This window comes from Pyrgilauda ruficollis, unplaced genomic scaffold (assembly GCF_017590135.1).
Source record: "Pyrgilauda ruficollis isolate IOZ18807 unplaced genomic scaffold, ASM1759013v1 scaffold2, whole genome shotgun sequence".
Taxonomy (NCBI): Eukaryota; Metazoa; Chordata; class Aves; order Passeriformes; family Passeridae; genus Pyrgilauda; species Pyrgilauda ruficollis.
In genome coordinates, this window is record NW_024519206.1 from 13,494,282 (window position 1) to 13,518,011 (window position 23,730).

The following is a 23,730-nucleotide window of genomic DNA, read 5'->3' on the forward strand; positions in this document are numbered from 1 at the left end:
TCATAGTTGCTGATCTGCCCAGCTGTTGTTACAGCTGCTAGATCTACAGTTAGGGGATGGAAGAAGGAAAAAATTTAACAGGCCTATAGCTTTAAGGAAAACCTTCAAAGCAAATAAGTTATTATTTGGCCAACAGCTGGAAAAGTTCCAAAGTAAACAGGACAGTGATTTTTATTATACTGGTATGATTAGAGTAATATTTGCATGTTAGCAATTAAAAGTTAGTTTTTCATTTTATTATTGATACGTGGGTAAGCCGCTAGTTTAATTTAAGTGATTTATGTTAAAAGAAAAATGTGTGTGTGTAGGTGGAGGTTTTAGAATCCTATAGTTTTTCATTATGCTATTGCAGGGGTACGATGGACTTGTCTTGCTTTTCTAGTTATGGATGAGAACCATACTTTCCTCTTGCTTTTGCTATCAAGTGATTTTTAGCAAAATAGTCACCACATTATCTTTTTCTCTGCACATTTTCTTTGTGAATATTGTGAGCCTTGATCCCAAATAATTTTGCAGTCCTCATTTCATGGAAATTTTAATCACTGTTGGCACATAACTTTTTTATCCTGTTAACTCCTTAAGGCAGAAGAAAGTTCCTTCCTAGTGTTTTTTGGCCTTGTTCCTAGTGTTTTCTAAGACTTTTGGACTTGCTGATATTCTGTAAGTACTTTTACTGAATTTTGTTCACAAAAGTTGTTACAAGACAATACAAAGTGATTTGGAGACAGTATTTGAGACATGCTAGGAGCCACCTGTGCCCAACAGCCAAAAAGCTACTGGCTGTTTGACCAAACTTAAAAGGAAATAAATTCCTGGATTTCTCAGGAGGGGATGGTGGGATGTCTGCTGTAGCAGATGTGGGTGGCTGAGTCAAAATGCAAATACAGCTAATTAGATTAATTGACCATGTCTTCAAATGCCTACCTTCTGGGGGTCATAGAGATGAGAGGGGTGAGTAGGCAGAATAAAACTATGCCCTGATGTGTTTTCTGGCACTAGCTTAGAGAATTCAATTGTCTTCATGTTCTGTTTTCCTCTACACCTAGACAGGAGGCTTTTTCCAAAGCTCTTTTAGTTTATGGGCATGCCATGTAAGGTGGGGCTTTTTAATAGAGTTTTTGTTGGTGGTCTTGGGGAAGAGGGTGGTAGGTTTGGGGTTTTTTAAAGCTTTCTGCTCAAAAAAAACTTAATTTTATTCCCACTCTATTTCTTTTACCACTCCTGCCTTTAAGCATGGCATATGAAGCAACCAGGTTAGTTTTGGCTTGTCACATTTTCTGGAGTAGGTGTCACCACTGAGACGGATTAAAATTTTTCTCTACTTAATTTCCCAAGAAAAGGATCAAGAGAGAATTTTGCTTTGATAAACCCTGTTCACTTATTACATGCAGCGAAGGCTGCTTACTGCTGTGTGAACTCTGTATATATGAATTTGTAATGTTAAGATCAGTCATCACCTATTAAAATGTTAATATTGGAGGAAGTGTGGATGCGTAGCAGCCCTGCTGGCTTGTGCCTTACTCAGAGGTGTTTGTTTAATGATTCATATGTTTGTGGAGTTTAAGAAAATAGTTCTGTTCTCTTTAGAATTGTTATGATTAAAGTCTTAGCATAGAAATTAACCCCCAAAATCACAATGGATCAGATGATTAAAGCTCTAAAGTAGCACCAGGTGTTTATTTGGTGCCTTGTGGCACACTAGAAACAAGGATAGCAGAAGGAGAAAGTAATATGCTTACTTTGGTGACAGAAATGTGAAACTTGAAACAATGATGAATGCTAGAATAGCATGTAGATTAAGCATAATAATTACCTCATTCTTATTTAGTTAAAAATTTTTAAAACTTAAAAAAATAATTACTGTTGTAGATAAACCTGTCAGTGTTTACCAAGTTTTTTATTCTCTTCTTATTTTCTACTCTGTAATAGAAAACTCAGAAAAGCAATTCCTCATGATACAATGTTATGATAAAAGCCTAATTTACACAGAAGGATTTCCAAGGTTCAGAAATGCATCACCTGATAGGTTTCCTTGGAGGGATGTTTTTTCCCCTCCTTCATGCAGTTGTTAGATTGAAAACCTTGCTGAGCTGTTTCCTTCAGCCTTCATAAGAAATTCAGAAAGCTACAGCGTTCATCTGAAGTTGTGTGGGAGTTGGTTTTGCTCCTATGACATTTAGCACTACTGTTCTTTGGAAAGAGAACAAACAGCACACGTAAAACATCTTGGCTGAAGATAATGATGATTTATGGTATTTTCATTTGGTCTTACCAAATATAGTATGAGCGAATGTGCACATATGAGCACTCATATGCATAAATTTTTGGTCATGCTTGCTAATTATTTATTGTAAAAATTAAAGTAATCTCTCAAGTTTTTATTCAGACCCCTAGATGTGCAAGTGTGATACTGAAAGAACAGCATGGTGGATGGTGCCAATAGCAAACTAGTTAGGAATGTGTTTATTAAAATTTTGTCTGAGCTGTAACATCATATTTAGTACTTTGTCATGGAGCCTAGGGAGATACTAAAGCACAATATTTATTGCTGATAGGTAAAACACACAGGAGTGAGAGAAAGTGCAGGCTTGGTAATCTTGTTGGTGACTGATCATACATACTGTGCTAAGGGCTGGACAAAGCACAGCTGAAATTTTTGAGTGCTTTGTTCCAGATGAAATAAAGGATACTGATTTATAGTGTTTTAATAATATATCATATCTCACACCAGTCTTCTTTCAAAAAGAAGTGAGAGTCAATCATGTAGAAAAAAAATTGCTGTATCTTTGTGTAGTTTATTTGACTTAATTTTCAGCTGTTGGAAAATTTGGATTGAATAGCTGTGGTGTCTCAAAGTGTGGCTGGTGTAGCCTTCTACTCTTCTAGTCAAGAAATACAGAAAGGGTAAGTGGGAGCTGTGAAATGTGGGGAAGATTAAAAGAAAACATAAATCCTAGGCTGTAATTGGTCTGTTTCATCTGGACAGGTACAGGGGCATGGATTGCATATAGTTCCTAGGTGCTAATCTTCCTGAGTGCTTCACTTGAGAACTCTTATGTCTCCGTTTTAAATGTATTTAGAGAATGAGTTCTGTTTTGCGGCTTTCTTCATAATGTCATGTGTTCTACATGTCTGAATGGAATGGAAGGCATTTGAAGAGCATTCTTTCTCTTTTTCATCTGTATAATGTACATGTATGGAAATTGCCGGGTAGATTTACCAGCTGGAAATGATCAAGCCCAGGTACCAGAAGAAGCCTAGTTGCAGACAACTAATAGGTTAATTTACCATTCTAATCACAAAGTAATAATGCCCTTAAAAGTCAGTACCCCATCTCTAGTGTATGCAGTGGCTACATATTAAATTCCATCTGTCAATTAATATTATACTTTTAGCCTTTTAATTACTAAGAGAAGTCAAAATTATAGCAACACTTGAGTAGGACTTGAATGGCTGGAAGGTGAGAGTGCAAGAAATGCTAGTTTCTCATTATTCTCTCTTGGGTTAACCATAATTTTGTGTGGATGCTGAAAGGCATTTTAGAATGATCACCAGCTACTGCACAGGTAACTGGGTATGAGAAATAGCCTAGCATTCTTAGAGAGAGATTAAATTGTGATGTGTATAGGTGAGATTTTTGTTGCCACTACTCATGGTATCCCTTGTCATTCAGGGGACTCTGCTGTGGTAGACAGAGAGAATAAACAGTGCTAGTGTCACCAGCTCCCATGGCAATGTTTTCAGCCTTGTACTGTTTGACATTTTCATTGCAATCCCAGGCCCTCAGATTTTGTTTATGTAAGAGTTTTCCCTTTCTTTTCATTGATGCAGAGGCTGTCATGGGACTTTGAATCCCAAAATTTTAGAAATCAAAAAATGAAGTCTAAAATTAGCTTTTGAAGCCAGTCTCAGGGTATTTTTGGTATTTGACTTGTGATCTTTCTGGACTGCTGGGAAACACTTTTAGAGTAGTTTAAATTTTATACTGCCTTAATTTTGATGGCTTCTGTTACTGCATGTTTTCTTTTATTACAAGAATAGTCAAAATTTACATTTAAAATGTGGGTGTCAGAAAGTTAAGTACCTACAGAAAAGCTCAGCAGGTACAAATTATTCTACTTACTCTGTTGCATTTTTTGTATTCAGATACAGAAATCTAGCAATCCACACTGGAAAACCTTAAGTACACCCTAGTGAATAACCCCCCTGCTCCATTTGAGGCAGGAGCAATTGCACCCTTTAGTATACAAGATTTTATATTATCTGATACAGCAGTGCTAGCATAAGGTGCAGAGGGTTTATTGGGTGCAGTGGCATTGATTCCTTGTGGTGTTTGAAATGAGCACTGGGAACATAAATTTAGAAGGAAGTTGCTTCTGCTATGCTGGTTTTTTTGTTGTGTTCCCTGCCATTGTGTATGGTGGTAGCTTCAAGCAGGTGCAGAGCAGGCACCAGGCTCTGCTAACGCTGAAAGGCCTCACTGTTTGGGACTAAAGCCAGGACTAGGCGGTGGCTGTAGTGCCAGGAAGAGATCCATAACAACTTTTGCACTACTTCCCTAGCTGGGAGCTGAGAAACAAGGTCGGTGTGGACACAGCCTATCTAAGTACACACATTGCTCGATGACCTTTTCAACCTGGCAGGCCCAGACTGCAGAACTTTGTGCCATAGAGACTGAGATCGTGGTAAATCAGTACTGAGCTGGGTGTAGGTGGAATTGTCAAGTGCTTGTCCTGTCATTCTGTTGAAACAATGATTTTGTAAGCTGCCAGGAAGCTATTTGGCAGGTCCCCTCATGGGGGTTCCCTCAGAAAAGTTGGCTGGAGAGTGACCTCTCCCATGGGAAGCATTTGAAGCTCAGCTTGCTAGAAGGCTGAGAGAGTGCCATGTTTGCCCAGGCAGACCAGGTGCCAAGAATTAATTAGTTTTGTCCTATGCTATACAGCAGAAACACAGAAGTGGCTCTGATCTTGCAAATGACTGTGCAGGTAGAGTCTTGCACTGTGCTGAGGTCACCCATAATTAAAATCTTTAAATCAGAGGTCAGAGCTCTCTTGTGAATAGAACCAAAACTGTCAGGTACCAGATCTCCCAAGCTTGTTTAGAAACAAGCAGTTTAAAATATTTAAAATAAAAGCAGACATCTACTTTGTTGTTGAGACTTGTTAGATCTTTCCTTAAACTGGAAGGGAGAATTATTTTGATTATTTTATTTTGTATTTGACTGTGCATGAGTGAAACCACACCTGATGCATATGTAACGAAAAATACAAGAACAATGACAATGTTTTTCTCTGTGGTGCTCCTGTTTGTAATGTACTGGAAACTGGGTTTATTATTTTAATAAGCTCCTTCTTTTTGTTGCTACTGCTTTTCTTGGCACATTGCTGGTGGAGACTTTAGCTGCTGGTTTGAGAATTCTTTCTAAAAGCAATGCTCTTGCCTGCTGGACAAACTTGTTTCTGTTGCAAATGTAAAATCATTAATTCCTGGCATAATTCTAAACTAGTAATAGTGGATTGATCTTGGAATCAAGTTCCAAATTCCTCTGGGGTTTCAGATTTCATGCTGAGCTACAAATGGAGAGATGGCTTTTATAATCCTGTGCAGTGTCAAGGAAGACATGCTGGTCAGCTTACACTGAGATTTCTGATCAACTTCCATGTTTTACTTTGTTCCAAAACAAATTAATTCTTTTTTATTAAAAGTTATGACATTGTAGTTTGTTAGACTGTTCTGGCATCTCACTGGCAATATTACTTTTTTCTGCCAGCTCTGCTTTTGAAAAGGATGCAGTCTTTGAGGAGCCAAATTCATTTAAATACCTTAGTCCTGATGGTTACTGGAATCTTCTTATGGAACACTTGTGATCAGCAGCTTGTGGTTAAGTGGAAGGAACCTACAGAGTAGGTTGCTTGCAAGCAGCTTCCTGTGTTCTTGGTCCACTCTTTTTTATCATCACTGGTCCCAGAAGGGTATTTTAACAGACTCATGCCCTTTGAGGCCCCTTACTCAAGATCTGTGCCCTTCCAGACTGCTGTGAGCACCAATGTAGTGCCTGGCTTTCCTTCGAAGGATTAGGAGATTTATGGCTGGATGGGGACCCAGTCATCATCTCTCCCTTCATGCTCTTCTGCTTGGAAAGTCTTGTGGTGCCATATGGGTAGTAAGAACACTCATCATCCTTCCTCAGATGGTGTACCAACCACAAACAAGCTGTGTTTTTCTCTCCTATTCTCAGCTATCTCTGACATGACACACATACTGCGTTAGGCAGCTAGCTGCACCTTTTTTGTCCTCTTTCCTGAAAAATCTGTATTTGTTTACACCAGAATTTTGGTTATTGTTAATATTAAAATAATATTTAGAGAATTTTGTTATTATATATTTCCAGTGGATTCTGCTCTTTCTTGATGCTTTATACATCCTTTATTTAAAGTTTAGATGTTTTAGTTGTCTCTCATTATTGACAAACATTTTCTTTGACCAGAGCTGGCACTATCATGTTACTGACTACACTGCCTCCACAGCTCTTGCTTGTTTTGCCCTACCTGCTGTTTTAGATGCTGGTTTTAATTGTCCACTGTCATGTTTGTAGGCTTTTTCTCTTGCATTTTTAGTTTAAGTTGTGTCTCTGAATCATGACAGATTGGATGCCAGAGAAGGCCAGGACTGGCTCAGGAACAATTATTTTTTTTCCTCCCCATAGATATTTGTCTCTGTGATCAAATATCCTTTATCCTAGAGCTTTCTGCTTAGTCTTTATCTTGCTGCACTGTCTTTCCCTTCCTTAAAAGCCAAGCCTGAGGTGTTTCATGCTGCAGTGGTGAAAATCACTTGCCTCAGCCTGGATCTGTGCAGGTTTGGCTGAGCATGGCAGAGAAAAATAAGAAAGCAAGGGGTGTCCTCAATCTCTTTTTCCACCAAAATATATTCTGCTTATGCCTTCTGCCACTACCTGTGCTTGATCTCTGAATTGTCTACAGGGGGAAAAACTGGTAATGGGAGAGAAGAAGGTTAATTGCTGCCAGATTCATAGAAATAATTTATATTGTCAGCAAAAGAGAGAGCTTTCCTTCTGCCCATAATAAAATTCTGATGTCAAATGTATTGATTGGTCTTTAATGTTATCATTATATGTCTCACAAAATAATTAGGGAAAAGCTAAATATGTTTTGACTTTTTTTGATTTAGTTTTTTATCTAGTTCAGATAAATAAATAATTTTCTACACAGGTGTCTTCCCAGTGTTTCCTGTAAAAGATGACCAGGAGAAGGAATCTACTATGATGATACAATTCATTGCACATTAGAAGTGAAAATAGTCGGTACTATTAAGTTCTCTGAGTAAATGTATGTAGTGCCTTTGGATGGAATAATGCTTTATTTTATCTTACTCATGGCTCCTATGTAATTTAGAGTTTTAGTACTGGATCATCTTTTCATATCACTCTGAAAGAAAGCCCTATGACTGCCTGGCTATTGTGTTGTCCAGAAGGCTAGAGGTACATTTTTCCTGCAGCTGTCCTGTTTATGTAGATCTGTATTACCTGAAGTACTTTACAAATGCATTCAAGAGCATATTTAAAATCAGAGTAAATACAAGCCATTTATGGGACAGTATTTATGAACTGTGACTGAACTGCCTGTCCAGAGTGCAGAGGATTTCCCCTTTTCTCTCTGCAGAGGTACTCTTTAAAATATGAAGATTATAATTAGTATTAATTTAAACTTTTTCAAATGGCTGGTGTCTTCTGCATTTACATCAATTTAGTATCTGAGCACGTACATCTCTTAAATATTTTAAGTATCATAGGAGCCCAGAGGGTAGGTTGATGCTCCCATCTGTCTTGCAGGATGTAAAGTGACATTCTGAAGGTGATGCAAATATCACAGCAGAGTGTCCCCAGAAATGGAGCTCATTGCCATGCATTTCAGTCAGTTTTCCCTAGAAAAAGTCTCTCCATTCTTAATTTGTCTGATACAACTCAATTTAGGGTGTTAAGATTGTGATTATTCAGGGTCAAACCTGGAGTGGTCCATGTATAGAAAGTGTAAAAATAGTGAGTTGTTCTTCTAAACTAAGCAATCCACTTTCACAGAACTCCCAACTGGAAGAATCTGTTACAAACCACCAGCTGTGCCACTCCACCACAGGGTACTGCACATCACCAAGTAGCTCTGCACAGGACCTGGTGACTTGTGTTTCACAAAAACCACTTCTGCCAGAGAGGCAGCCTTGATCTGAAGTATTATCAAGAGATTGATAATCTGCTGCTGTCTGTGGCTTGTCTATTTGCACCTCACATTAATTCACCAAATGCCTGTCTCTGCTGCCTGAGTCCTTTCCCCCATTCCCAGTACAGGTTGTTGTGTGCAGGCAGACCACTCCTCAGACTTCAGGGCTGACAGTCAAAACAGAGCTGCTGAAATCTGAACTGTTGCCTCCAGTGTTTTAAACACTGCTTTGGCTCTTTCTTTTGCACCTTCAGGTTTCCACACTGTAATTTTAAAAATCTGGAGACTAGAACTGAGCTTGTGATTCCATTTTTGCTCACACTGTTTTTTCTGAAAGGATGAGGAATATTGGAGGACTGTGCTGTCCCTCCTTGCCATACTTGCTAATTCAGGCTTGCTGATGGAGCCCCCTTCCAGGTCCAGGCTTGTGGGACTTGGAATACAGGCTTTAGTTTCAGAGATATGGTAATTATTTGTAATCCAGTCACTTTCGGTTTTACATTTGATGTTTTTATATTGTGCATTTTCTTTCTCCAAGTCAGCAGTGGGGAAACATGTTTTGGTTTGTTGTTCTTTTCAAATGGCCTCAAGCTGCAGTGATTTAGATCTCTATATTCATGCTGTCCTCATTCATATTTCCACTAGTCTAAATTACCAGCTTCAAATTCTGAAATGTTTATTTCCAACATTGATGATTTACAGTGTGAAACATGACTCTAAAAAATATGATTTGAAGGTATTTTCCTATTTACAAGTATTTTGAAGACCTGACAGATAGCCTAAACATTAGTCCCATACTTTACTGAATATCATAGCTGAGTGTGTAATTTCGGACACTGAAGACAAAATGTGGTGGAGTTGGGTGAGATGAAAAGGAAGTAATTCTTATGTTCAGGCTATTTACATGCGTGGTTTGTTCCATTTTGTTTCTAAGTATGTACTGAATGTGACATTCATTGTGTCTGAAATAGTAGCAGAATAACCTAGTGGTTGCTAAGGTAATGAGGACTCACTGTTCCCTTACCAATTCCTGTAAATAAGGTATGGAATTTAATTTCACTCTGTGTTACCTAGGGCAGCTCTGGCATCTGATAAAACAAATGATCTTCACATTCTTCTCCACTTCCCTTCTGATTTTCTTTGAAATACTGAGATGTTTCTCTTTTTGTAAATAAACGAGGCTGCCCTACAGATGGTGGGGTAGAAAGTAGCCTAAGAATTACATCTTTTGTCTTGCAGCTGTTTTCCCTCTGTGACTTAAAATGTATTTGTCTTCCTGATGAAACACTTCTATTGTATGTGATCAGGGCTGAAGATTTGACAGCTATAAGAGTTCCTCTTTGTTTTTCTCTTGATGCAGAACTTAAATGTTTGTTATTTGTGCTTGTGCTATGGATTGCAAGCACAGCATGAGTGTGAATCCAAGATTTATTTCTTCATCAAAGAAAGGAAGGTTATCTCAAAAAAAAAAAGTGGTAAATCCAGGAATTTGCAAATGCTGGACACCAGTAGATGGTGAGATACTTACCTGGTGAAACAATTCTTGGCAAGGATTATTACTGGCCTTGGGAGCGCAGGCAGCAAACAAGAAATCTGAAGGAGGTCTGACTGCTGTGCAACCAGGCAACACTACACCCCAGACCATCTTGACTTTGTAATGGAAAAAGAGAATCCACATCAAGCTACTCAGCAGCTAATCAATCATCCGAGTCCACCAGCCTGGGCACGGAAGATTGAATCTCTTACTTACATGAGGGAGGAAGAAAAAACAGCTGGGGCATGGGATGGAGTTATGCTTGGAGTAAGGGAATCTGCTGTAAGAGAAAGGCAGCTTGTTATGCTGCATTATGGAATGGCAGAACAATATTCCTGCTTTTTTATGCCACAAATTTTTATCTTGCTTGTGTTACATTGATATCAAGTTATGGGTCACTTGCCACAAGTCTCCACAAGTCAGTTATTTTAGCCTAATAGCTGTCTGGGTATCAAGACTGCATATTCTAATAGCCTGTCTGCCCAGAGAAGTAGATCTGGGAGGTGAAGTGGACAGCTGGCATAATATATGGACATTTGAACCCGGAAATGAAAGACAGCTGCTAGGTCTAATTTTAAACATAGCTCTTGATCAGATCCCTCTAGATCCTGCTTGTCCTGCCACAGCAAAGTCATTAGTGGGAGTAGAGAGACAAGAAGTTGAAGATACTGGTAAAGAGCTTTTGTGAGGAAGGGAATCACCCTTGTTCCAGTTATGGTATTTCCATTTTTCACAGTAAGTATTGGCAGGTTCCAGAGAAGGGGAGTGGAAATGATTTGTGGCTGGTACATGGTCTAACACTGCTGACCCGGGCAGCTCTACTGGGGCCTCGTAATGGACAGTGGGACTCCCTGTTCTGCAGGTACCAGGGCAGGCAGCGCTGTTTCAAACGAGGAAAATGTAACAGAGTGGGGGTTTTCCTAACATTTTAAAATAACACGTGGTTACATATCAGCCAGGTTGTAATTCGAGTTTTTACATCAGAGCTCGGGAATGCGGCGGCGTTAGCGGCGGTCTGGAGCTCCATCTAGCGGGGCGTAGCAAATCCCGCTGGCTGGGTTTTGATTTTTCTAGCAAGTACAAAAATAACAACGAATAATACCTTCCTGATAGAATCCTTCACTTGGGATTAGCGAGTTAGACACATTATTAGTTCAGCAGCTGGTTGAGTGTTTTCAAGTTTCTGTTTTGCTTTCAGAATGCCATTACCAAGCTGGGTTGGCTTTGGGGGTTTTTTCAAGTGTGACGGTGTTGTTCAGCTTTATTAAAACTACGATGCTAAAATTAAGGGCTATGGAAACATTTCTGGTACTCGTTCTCTTTAGGGAGTTACCTAACCTCTGGTAACTTTGGAAGGAAGCAGAACATTGCTCCTCTGATGTGAAGATTTCCCTCTATTAGACTGCTCTGTTAATCACAGTAGGTTTAGGAATAACAGCTTTGCTATCTGCTTTTAAAAAGTGAAACATCCAATTTTTTTAAAGATATGGTTTTTTAATATATATAACAATAAACATGAAGTAAGAATAATTAATTTTGTTTGTTTCTTTTATTAAAGAACTTTAAATTGTAACTTTACACTGACCAAGCTTGGCTAGGATGGAAACGTTACTAAAACATAATTGTATTATTCTAAAGGCATGCTACTTGCACTGGTGTTAATCTCCAGTACAGAGAGGTAGTCTAAGTTAATGATCACATTGAAATATAAGTGCAGCATGCATTTATCTATCTCTTTTCCTAAGAAAAGTGATAAAACAGGTATTTATTATAATTTGACATATAAAAATTTCGATATAAAGCATTGTAAATATTGTGATAAGAGCTGACAGAGGAAGTTGGAGCTGGAGTTGTGGGACAGAGGCCATAAATGGCAAAATGAGGTCACATTTCATTTAAGCATGTCTCCTAATTTGCTTTCAACAGCATTAGCTCAACTAGTATTAGTTTGTGTTGTATTTAAATTTTCAGCTCAACCAATGCTCAACCTCCTGCACAGCCAAATATTCCTGTTGATTCAACTGAAAGGCTTGGGAGTGACAGCTGCCAGGGAGCGCTTATTTCAAATCCTCTACCCCATGTTTGCCTGTGTATCCTTTCTAAACATGTATTTTTGTCTGTACCTGCCATCTAAAGCTCTTATTGTCAACAGGCAAGCTCAGAGATACCAAAATTGCGAAAAGAAGACCAGAAAGCACGAAACGCACTCTTGGCTGATATCCAGCAGGGAACTCGCCTAAGGAAAGTGACCCAAATCAACGACCGCAGCGCACCACAGATTGAAAGTGAGCACGTGCTCCTCAGCAAGGCCTGGGGGAGCTTTGCTGAAGCCTCGGGTGTGGGTGGAGGTCAGATGGACAGTTTCACATTGAAGGGCAGGTTTGAAGGTCAGCAAAGATCTGCATCTTCATATGGCTTTAGGATGCACTTTCTAAACATGCATCCTGCTCTGAGATCAATGACTGTTAACACTTCATGGTAAGCCTCCAACTGGTTATCACCTTAACAGGTATTCCTTGTTCCAAAATAAATAATGAATGATGAAATCATTTCAAAATGAGAGCATTTCAATAAAATAATTAGGTGGGAATTGTTGGCTCTAGCAGAAGAATTGTTCTTTATTAGATTAAAAGAAAAACAAAAACAAAAACAAAAAAAAACCAAAAAAAAAAAAATTCTGGAAATGTAAATCCAGTATTAGGCCTAACACAGCTACTTCTTGGTGTCACGATTTGCGTGAGGTTGAAGAGCACCAGAGGGTGCTGTGCTCCAAGGTACAGGTCAGAGAGGGATGGCAGTTTCTGTATAACAGTACAGGGAAAAGTTTGGCCTTGGCTGTTTGTTGCCACCAAGCCTTAGCAGTCTCAGGGCAAGGATGAAATTATTTTCTGATATACCCTGCATTTTTCATTCTTTTTAACAGAACCCAAAGGAGCTAACAGAGATGGAGGTAACCCAGCTGTTAATAAAGGTGGCTCTCAGCAGCCTCTGGGAGGTTTATTTGCTGGTGGCTTTCCTGTTCTCAGACCAGCAGGCCAGAGGGACATGACAGGTAAGGGCTTCATGTGTATGAAAGCAGAGCTGGGCAGACAGAAATTTGGGATGAAAAGTACTTTGGGATTAGCGTTACTGATTGATTTTTATTGGGGTTTTTTTTTTTCTGAATGCTTAGTTCATCATGTGACCATAGAGGGCTCAATTAATAACGTGATTGAAGCCATCTTTCTAGATCTCAGGTGCCTTATTTCTTAAAACATAAATAAAAAGCTGTCTCCATACTTGGTAAGAAAGAGATTAAATAGATCTCTTTAGATGAGGTTTTTACATTATTTTAATGAAAACTTTTAATTGTGTCTTGAACACAGTGTTGAAATCTGAGCTTATCAGTTTCAGCACAAATGGCAAAGTCATATTCCTTCCCTCCACTAGTGTATATTTCTATGGTATTACAGTCTTGGGTATTACTTTAAAGATTCATATTTCAGATTTTTGCCCTCTGGATTTTATAGACTATAGCTTTGATCCACCAAGGTAATTTACTGATCTGAAAAATATTGCTTCACAATAACAGGAGGAAGGTACATGGGGAGCCCCACTTATGCTTTCACCTCAAGAAGCGCTAGCATCAATGAGGGGTGACTTTTATAGTCACAGTAATGACCTCTGGCTCTGTTGAGCAGCTGGTGCCTGCTCAGGCAGCACAGAGCAGAGTAGGTTTTTGTAGAGAAAGACAGAACTTGGCTCTACCTGGAGGTTTTTTTGCTCCCAAAAGGCAAGCCAAAGATGCACAGCACTGTGTGTGGTAGGGCTTTTGACATAGCTTCAGTGGCAGTAACTACTTTGAGTTGCTCTTAAAACTGTGGCCATGCCTATCAGACAGTGAGTGTCAAATGAGATGCCTTTTTTGACATCTTGCTTTGTGATAAATCCTTGACATTTACTGAGGAAAAGACATTTTTTAAGTTCAAGAGTCTTCAGGCATTTGCTGTTAAAAAGGAAATACCAGAACCTGTGCCTTCCGGAAAGTCTTTGAGGCATTGCTTTTAATACCTTGGCTTTTATCTGTGGAGCTGAGGTTTCTGTAACATTTGTGTGAATTTTTTGATCCTAAGCAAGTACTTAATTTGAAGGATGCCAGTTGATGTGTGTTAAACAGCTCATGTACTTTTCACTGGGAATCTCGATGCCCTGCGGGCTGTACCAGGCAAGATGAGGCTGGTGTGAAGGGCCCCAGAGTCTGCAGAAAAGTTCTTTTTCCTTAAACTGTTTCATTCTGCAGAAGCTGAGGAGCAGGGAGGGGAGCAAGGTCTCCCAGCAGGTCGTCACGTAACTAAGCAGAATCCATGGTGCCCACTGGAATACATCACTTCCTAAGCCGCATTCCAGCGCGGGCAACCTGCTGGATATGAGATATTCGGGGTGAATGAGTTTAATCCCTCTGGGTATCCACTGGGGAGGGGAAGATGAAGAGCTTGCCTTTATCGCTGATCGGTCTGAGGAGTGGGAACGCAATCCCGGTGTGTAACATGTGATACCTGGTTTCCAGCAGGGAGGCCTGGGCAGCTCTCCGGAGGCCGAGCACCATCCCCCAGACCCTCCGCACCGCCGAGCAGCGGCGCTGCCAAGCCGAACAACAACCCCTCGCACCCGGCCGAGGGTCCAAGGGCAGCTGTCCCATCGGAGCCTCCCGGCAGCTCCCGAGCCGCAGCGGGAGCGGGTCCCGGGCGGCCCAGCCTGCCCGCCCCGCCTCCACCGCCCCCCGCTTCCAGCAAGCCTTCCCTCACCTTCCCTCCTCCTCCCCCTGTGCCCCCTCCGGCCGATCGCCCTGCCAAGGGGGTGGCCCCCGGCGCTGCTCCCCCGGCCCCGCTCCCTCCCCCTCAGGCTGACAAACCCGCCAAGCCTCCAGCAGGCGCTTCGCACCCGCCCCCGCCGCCTCCTCCTCCTCCTCCCCCGCTGCCCCCCGTGCCCCCCTGCGGGCCGCCGGGCAGGGCCGCCGAGGTCTCTGCGGCCGCCGCCGCTCCGGCCGAAGGAAGGGACTGTCCCCCTCCCACGCCGCCGCCCCCGCCTCCTCCGCCGCCACACGCCCACCCCCCGCCCGCGAACAGGCTCTCCTTTCCCCCCTCCCCGGCCTTCAGCGGTGCCGACGTGCCCCCTCCGCTGCCCCCCAAGTCTCCCCACTTGCTGTCACAGTTCCACAAGCCAAGCAACATCCAGTCGCTGCCGCTGCCACCCACGCCCGGCCCCCCTCAGCCCGCAGCCGTGGTGGAGACCAGGAAGAAGAGACCAGGCCGAGGCGCAGGTGAGAGGCACCTCCGAAGGAAGGAGGCTTTTCCCTCCCTTCGGCTAGCAGGGAAAATCATAGAATGATTTGGGTTGGAACAGGACCTTGAGGATGACTTAGTTCTTCAAGGCCGCCTTCCAACCCAAAGCATTCTATTGCACTGGTGACTGGAGAGCATGGAGGGGCAGGGATGAAGAGCGCACATGGGAGGAATACCCATAGGTTGCACGGCTCATGATGAACACCCAAAACATCCGGCTTTTTGAGATGCCAGGCAGTTCGTAGCACTGGGCACACATGCCTTATCGTTTAAGCTGCCACTCTTGGAAGCGACGTGTTGATCAGTGGAGATGAAGTCTTAGGACCAGTGGGCTGCTTCTTGCTTTTGTGTTGGCATTGGTGTGTCTCCAGCAGTGCAATGGGTGGTATCTGACAGGCTGAGATGATGGGGCAGACTACACACCACGGTGTCTGCCAGGTCAGCAGCTGCTCATGTGCCAACCTGCCTAGGACACCATTCTACAGCTGTACCCATGCAGGAGCAATATTGGCAACAGCTGGGAAACACTAGAGAACATAATGAAACAGAGATGGGGCAGCTACCAGCCATAGGTGAGCAAAAGCAAATCTGGTTGCAGCCCTCTGCTGTTCAACCAAGGCAAGCAGCCAGTGCCTCCTGCAATGATCAAGGTTGGGCCAAAGGCTTCTCCAGCTACTTGGGAAGTGGGGTATTATCCAGTATTTCCTTGAGTAGATGATAGAAGGAAATTTTGTTAGACTCCTCTAATGTAATGGAAATAATAAAAAAGATGAGCATGAGCCTAGATCTGTGTGGGTTTGAGAAATGGAGACAGCTACTTAACAGGGAACATCTGAAAGAAAATGTTCTGTACCCTTTATTTTAGCAGCTACATGTCAGGAGAAAGATCACTGGCTCCCTTTGAGAGCCAGGGTAAAGGCCATGTAAGTACAGCAGATCAGGTGCCTTGTGGTGGTGCTTCATGCTGCTCCCAACTCTATGATGAAATGTTACTATGTTGAGATGCCCATTTCTCATGGTAGTTCAAGTTGTGTTTTCAATAAAATTACCCTGCCTGTCCGTTGTTACGTAGGAGAATGAGCAGTTTTGAGAGGCTGCTAACTTGGAGGCCTTGGGCTCCCTCCCCCTCATATACTCCTGTGGTCTTCCAGATGTAAACTTTGATGGCCCTTGCAACTCCTCAGTGAAATGCACAAGACTAATGGTAATTCCACTGCATAGCTGCCAAAGTGTCAGGAAATTTTCTTTTAGACATACCACCTAGTGTCGTTGTTTTGTTGGTTTCCTTTGCTTAAAGAGACTGCTTGTTCTTGTGAAAGTGGAAGGATAATCTTCCCTTCCAGACTGGGACAAAACCACACTTCACAATGTCACACTTTCCTTAGAAAGAACTGGAAATGGAAAGCTCCAGCCAGTTCCAGTAGCGACTTGAATTTAATCCTTAATGCTACAAATCTGTGGTCAGGCTTGGCAAACAACAGCTGTGGGTATGTTTGCCCCAAATACTGCATTATTTCTACACCCCCTCCACTTTTTTTGTGTAGTTTACTGTTGGGTTTAAGTTGTGATGATGCTTATATGCTGGTCTCCTGGGTTTTTTTCAAGGAACTGGTGCTGGGAAGCTGGTCACACCTCCACAGCCACCTGCAAGATCCCCAACAACTGAACTTACAAGCAAGTCTGGAGTCTCAGCCTGGGCTACAGCTCATGACCCCTACACACCACTTAAAAATGGAAATATGCACATTATTGGTAATATCATTAAATTAAATGTCTTGGCCTTAGTTAATAATTTTAGTACAAAAGCGTGTGTGTGTCTCAGACCTCAAAAACTCACTCAAGACTTTGTCCTAGCAATAACAAGGTAGTGTAATAGAAACATTTTTGTACAACCTTATACAATTACAGAAAATTAAGGCTTTTTCAAAAAGGATTTGCATTCAGTCAGTAGAAAAGAAAAGCACACACTACCTGCAAAGTTACTTAAAAATATGAAAAGTTCCCATGGTGTGTTTATATTACCATACTTCAAACCAGATCATGGACATTTACAGGTTTCACTCCTATAGGGCAAATACCACTAAGAATTATTTTTGTGGTCTGATGAATTGGCCATTCATTATTGTTTACAGCTACATGTCTTAAACTACCAGTGAATACCTCTATTACCACAATACCATCAATGCAGAAAACTGGAACAGCAGGCAGAAGATTACCTTCAGTTTTAATAGCAGGCAGTGATTGCAATTAAAGCAAAAAACTTGGATGGCTCACAGAAGTACTCATCAAGATGGTTTCTATAGAATGAGCCACTATCAGTTTCAGGAGAAAATAAGCCAGCATTTTTAATAGAAATTACTTGTGGAAACATTGTTGGGTTTGGGGGTTTTTTTGGGGTGCTTTTTGTTGTTGTTAAGTTTCTCTCCAGCATCAGCTAATGTTTATTTCCCTGAAACTTCCCAGATGACTTTGAATCGAAATTTACTTTCCATTCTGTGGAAGATTTCCCCCCACCTGATGAATTCAAACCATTTCAGAAAACATATCCTAGCAAGATACCCAGAGGTAAGTGTGTAAACATGGAAAGATCTGATCATTATCAAGAGGTTTAAAAATAGGGATGCAAAATAAAGAACTCAACCAGCATTAGCATAACTGGACTGCTAGCACTGGCATAGAGAGGAATGGGCTACACAGTGGCAACAGGGACCAAAGATAAAATTAGAAGCACTTCATTACTTTAGAGTCTTAGCTAAAAACAAATGATGTGGCTGGACGTGCAGCTTGTGTTTTTATATTGCTAAATGTGCAAAGCCTGTGATGTTAAAAACAGTCATGCTGTAAAAACAGACTTGGGCAGCTACTGAGTTTGATTTTTTTTGTTCACTAACTTTTTCATCAAGAAAGATGACTTGATCCATGTCTTTCATTTGGTGTTTTGATTTAAATCCTATGCATGATGTTTTACACACCTGAGTAACAAAGAGACTTAATACATTAATTTTGTAAGGAAAGTGATAAATGGCTGAACCTTGCTTTATTTTTTTTCCTCCCTTCTTAACTTAGTAACTTAGAATCAGGTCACTGTTGTAAGAGCAGCTCACCTATCCAGTTTTGAAATTGGGTAGTTGAAAGTGCCAAAAGGTCTCATGCCCTTACTCTGCTTTTTTATAAAACCCAGTTTTCTGTATTATTAGATCTCCAACTTTTAATTAACCTTTTGTTTTGCTTCCATGCTAAGGTACTTAGCAGGAATTTTCATAGCAGCCTCAGTCAGGCTAAATTGTCTGCTGTATATTCTGACTTTTTACTGAAGGCTGCAGAGCACAAGCAATATGTGTGTGTATATATGTAAACATATGTATGTATATATCAGGGCTAGCAGCATCCCTGCTATATAACTGCATCCAAAGTACCTGTTTAAAATCTGTCCTGTCTATTTACAGATCCCTCTAAAAATCCTCCATTAAGAACACACGTGAGATGAGAAGAGTCTTCTGAAGTTCTCTGGACTAGTATTAAAAAAGAAGATCAAGATAATATATAAGACAGAAGGGGTGCCTGTTGCAGTGATAGATTGTACTTGAGTCACAAGTACTGCAATATTAACATTTCTATAAACTGTAAAACAATATAAATTTACACCTTTTGAACTGGCCTACATACTGCAGAAATGTTAGTACAGGCTTTTAAATTACTGTATATAGGTGAATATTTTTTAAGCAAAGCAGCATAAAATTTAAATTCTTTGTAGTGTTGAAACAATTCTCATTCTTACTGTGCTGACAATGTTACCTCAGAATGTTTTGTGCTACGTGCCTGTAGTTCTTTTTGCCCCTTCCATCATAATTTTTGGAAATTCTCCAGTTATTACATAGACATTTTTTCAATGAACTGTCAAACTAATATGCTATCTTTAGTCTGTTTTTATGTTTCTTCACTTCTTCCATTCTGCCTGGCCTCAGATTGCAGCAGGATGTCACTTTCATGAAGCGATGGGCCCACAATCCTTTTCTCATGAAGCATGAAGAGGAGATCCAAGGAACTGTGGCTGCTAATGAGTCTACCTCCTAATGATTACATATCCTTATAGGATAGTGTTTGAAGAAGCCCAGCTGGGTAGGGTGGTCATGGACTTGACAGAGATGACAGAGCCTTTCCAAAGTAGAGGAAAAGGAAGTTGCTCTGTTGTAAGCAAGAAAAAGAAATGGTGTGTGTGAATACACATGCTGTGACAAGCGTATGTAAGGACACATGTCCTGTCTTTTCCTACTGACAAAGTGGGTATTTACCATTTCTGTGATAGATTGCCTTTACCCAGCAATTACAAAGCCTTTGGATGAGGGGTCCAAAACCTACATTTTAGAGCTACTACTGTTTGCTAGCAGTGAAAGTTCATTGTCCAAAACACACCACATGGAACACTCAACCCCCAAAGTGGTTGTTGTCTCAAATAGAGTTGGTTGGGAAGAGTAAAAACCTAGCAGCAGACAAGACTTGAACTATTAATACTCAGACCTTGGGTAAGGTCTTTGGATCACAGATGTTCAAATCTGGTCCTAAGATATTTATTTCTAGAATTTATTACCCTTATTCTTGTGCATTGGGAGGAGTGTTGCCAGGGAGGTGTCAGGGAAGTGATTCTTCCCCTCTGCTCAGCACTAGTGAAGCCACACCTGGTGTGTGGTATGTGATCAGATTCTGTGCTGTGTCCAAATTCTGGGCTCCCCAGTGCAAAGAAGACATGGCCATGCTGAAGAGAGTCCTACAGAAGGCCACAAAGATGATGAAGGGACTGGGGCATCTCTCCTATGAGGAAAGGCTGAGAGAGCTGGGACTGATCAGCCTGGAAAAGAGAAGGCTCAGAGGGGATCTCTCCAATGTGTGTAACTATTTGAAGGGAGGGTATAAAGATGGAGCCTGACTCTTTTCAATGATGTCCAGTGACAGAACCAGAGGAAATGGGCAACTGCAACACAGGAGGTGCTGTCAGAACATCAGGAAATACTTTTTAACTGTGTGGGTGACTGAGCCTTGGAACAGGTTGCCTGCAGACTTTGTAGAATCTCACTCTAAGCTTAAAGATACTCAAAAGCCATCTGGATTTTGTCCTTGGCAACTGGCAGTAGGTGACCCTGCTTAGCCAGGGGTGTTGGACCAGATGACCTGTAGCCATCCCTTTCAATCCCAGCCACCCTTTGATTCCCCTTTTTACAGCTTTTCTGTGTTCCTAGACCTGGGTTACAACAACCCAAGGCTCCACTGGAGGCAGAGTGGCTGGAAATCTGCCTGCCACTAAAGGACCTGGGTGTGCTGGCTGACAGTGGCTAAATGTGCTGAACAGGGGCCAGTGTGTGCTCAGGTGGTCAAGAAGGCCAACAACATCCTGGCTTGAGGAGGTTCAGAGGGGACCTTATCACTCTCTGTAACCTGAAAGGATCCTGTACCAATGTGGGGGTCAGTCGCTTCTCTCACTTAACAATGCACCGGACAAGAGGAAGTGCCCTCAAGCTGTGCCAGGGTAGGTTTAGATTTGATATTAGGAAAAACATCTTCACCAAAAGGTGGTCAGGCATTGGAACAGGCTCCTCAGGGAAGTGGTGAGGTCACCATTTAATACCTACAGGTATGTAAAAGACTTGTAGATACGGCACTCAGGTGATGCCTCAGGTTTTAGCTTTTACATTTTTCAGATTCTGTACTGTTTCAGTGTGTAGTTCTGAGCTTCATATTTTGAGGATAGCAAGCTCTCATCATAGAGTAGGTAGACAAAAGACCCTTGGTCCTGGGGACCATGGACAAATGATCGAAATTTCACGCCCAAGAGTGTAAACAACAGTGGAATGAAGAGAGAAAAACAAGAAGGATGGGACTTCATAATCTAAAGCTATAATTGGATAATTAAGTCCAATATGCTAATGGACCAGAACTTAGGAAAGTGAAAGACCTCATGACTGGTCATCCATTTTGGGTTCATCTTGGGCTCTTGTACTGCCCAAGGTGTATCCATTGAGGCCTTATCTAATAATACCTACTTTATTCTTTAACTCCGTCTAGTCTCTGTTCTAGGTCAGCCTTCACAAGGCATCACAGGGACATGGTTTAGTGATGGACTTGGCAGTGCTGGGTTAACAGCTGAATTAGATGATCTCAGGAGTTGTTTTCCAGTATAAATGATTCCATGATTCACCAGCCTGAAAAAGAATACTGCTGTTCCAGGGTGAGTCTGGTGCTAACAGCCAGGCTATTACAGTTATGGCGTTAATTTATATAATTGCCATCAATTCCCCTCAGTCAGAGGTGTAATAATGTTATAGATCACTGATGATCTTTCCCCATCGTGTTGCCTTTGAACACAACTTTTTGGAAAAGACCGGTAACTGCATCTTTACATCCCTGCTTTTCTCTTTGTTGTTACAGCAGTTCAGTTATGCTGTAACTATTCCCACACACATGCACATTCATGGTGTGAGATGGTGTAGGAGTAAGAAGCTCTTCACCCACAGGACTCCAAGAAAGCAACATTAGTCTTTGTCTAGCCTATTATGATAACTTACTGTACATCATGTGAAAAAAAAAGTGGTGATGCTTTGACCAATAATGTCACTTACTGTAGTTACTTGATAAATATGCATGAATGTAGTAACAAGCAGAGGTCTACACCTACATTGCTTCTCCAACAACTGGAAAGTTGAATACTGTTTTAGAAACTATTTTGTTATGGTATTATTAAAAGTGGCATATTGTTGGCTCTCATTTATTCTGAAATTTGTGTACTGCTCTGTAGTAAGTACCTTCCTAAAGATTTTAAAACTAATTCTAGACTACCTGCCAGCAGATATATAAAGGAGAAGAAAATTTTACTCCATTTCTTATTATGGTTTGGGTATTTTAGAAATAAACATCATCTTTCAGAGATTAAATTGAGAAATCCTGTGCCTGTTTGCTAGCATTTCTGAAATGTTTACATGTATTTTTCATTCAAGATCCATTGAAGCGTCTGGAGATACAGAGGATCACACTATCTGTCACCCTGAGGCAGCTGATCCCACAAGCCCCACTGTGTCCTTCCGCTGAGACACACCTCTGTTGAAGACCACTGCAAATATTAAGACCATGCAGTTGCTCTGGTTTCTGCTGACTGCACCCAACCATGTTGCTGTACCACAGCTGGTTTTGGTTTTTAAGTGCACTATACAATTGAAGCAAAATCAACACTATTAGAAAATTACTACCTGGATCACTGTGCTCAAAACAATTTATTCATTCTGTCATATAAGCAGTTCCAAATGAGGACATAAATGCCCAGAGATAATTTTAAGTGTTGCTTTCTTCTTTCTTAAGAAACAGGCAAATAAGATATATGATGTTTTTAACAAGAATACTCTCTTTCATCTCGCCTCCCTCCCAGCTCTCAAAGATTAGAGATCCAAGTTGTGCAAAAGAGCTGTGAGAAGTGGTACATCCTAAGTTTTGTCCTCTTGCTGGAGCAATCATTTTATTCCTGTTCCCTGGTTGTGCAGAAATACCCAGCTACTCCTATCAGGAAATGTGATTTCATGGGAAATCCATTTACTTCAGTTATGGGCAGCTGGAGAAGCACACTTGTCTTTCAGTGGGCTTCATCCCCTGCAACATTCTCTGAAATCAAGTATGCTTCTTGCAGTCAGCCCCTCCTCTGGTTACCATACAAAGCAGCTAAATTTCTACTTGAAAATTTGGGTCTACTTTGGGTCTACTTGAATATTTCCTTCTCCTATTGTCTACACTTTAAAATACTTAAACACAGGAGATGGTCCTAGGATAGACAGCATGGGAGGATTTCATTGTAAATGGGAGATTGTTAGGTAGGCCATAAGAGAAAATATATTCTTCCTTGTTTTCTGTAAGTGAAAAGGCCCCATGTTTTCTTGTCCAATTGCCATTTCTAATATAAGGCAATACCAAAGTAACGAGTCTGAATGAAATAATTTCAGTTAAAAAATCCTGAGAATGCAGTGTGCCAATATGGCAATGACTATTTCCCTGATGCACAACTCTTAGTTTCAACTTGAGGTGTTTCTGCTTTCTAAGGAGCTTTTACTTCCTCAATACAGAAGCCTGTGGTTCTTCACCATCCACTTTCTCAAACAGTGAAGGATTTTAACTTCATATGTTAACTTCCACTTACTAAAGACATGGATGTCCTCTTTCAACCTCCTGTATGAAAAAAACTCACCATCCATCTTCACTGGACACAGTGTTTACTGGTTTAATTCTCAGTATTTGCCCTCTCTCACTTGAACAAGAAGAAAATACAATGAGAAGCAGGTCTGCCTGTAGGACTGTGGAGGAAGGGAAGCATGCTGCAGGACTGCATCTAATGTAAGGAAGCACAGGACAGCCATTCCCAAGCCTAACCAGTTGCATTGCCATACCCACCAGCAACTCACTGTACTGACTGGATTCATTAGCCATGTGTCTCACAACAGAGATGACTAGGAACTGTTCAGCAGTACAAAGGCGGAAAGATGGAGAATAGCCAGGTACTTATCAATGTCCAGCATCTATTGCTTTAAAAAATTCCAAATCTGTAGCTTGTATATAAATCTGACACCTTATTAATTGCATCTTAAGAACCAGCACGTGTAGATCTCTA

The 23,730-nt window shown here is 41.2% G+C and overlaps 1 protein-coding gene across 16 annotated transcripts in view; it reads left to right on the forward strand.

Annotated features, from left to right (window-relative positions):
* The window catches only part of WIPF3 (WAS/WASL interacting protein family member 3), a 38,150-nt gene extending 16,135 nt beyond the window's left edge, over window positions 1–22,015 (forward strand). For 14 of the 16 annotated variants that reach the window (XM_041466334.1, XM_041466324.1, XM_041466335.1 and 11 more), the window contains 6 exons: window positions 11,924–12,056; window positions 12,695–12,823; window positions 14,318–15,070; window positions 16,698–16,844; window positions 17,556–17,657; window positions 18,539–22,015. In XM_041466334.1, coding sequence (XP_041322268.1) covers window positions 11,924–12,056; window positions 12,695–12,823; window positions 14,318–15,070; window positions 16,698–16,844; window positions 17,556–17,657; window positions 18,539–18,579 — 1,305 coding nt within the window. In that variant the 3' untranslated portion in view covers window positions 18,580–22,015. Of the gene's footprint in view, window positions 1–10,323; window positions 10,507–11,923; window positions 12,057–12,694; window positions 12,824–14,317; window positions 15,071–16,697; window positions 16,845–17,555; window positions 17,658–18,538 lie in introns of those variants that run through there. The other 2 variants (XM_041466337.1, XM_041466336.1) reach the window with 2 other exon arrangements.
* Window positions 22,016–23,730: the final 1,715 nt, after the last annotated feature.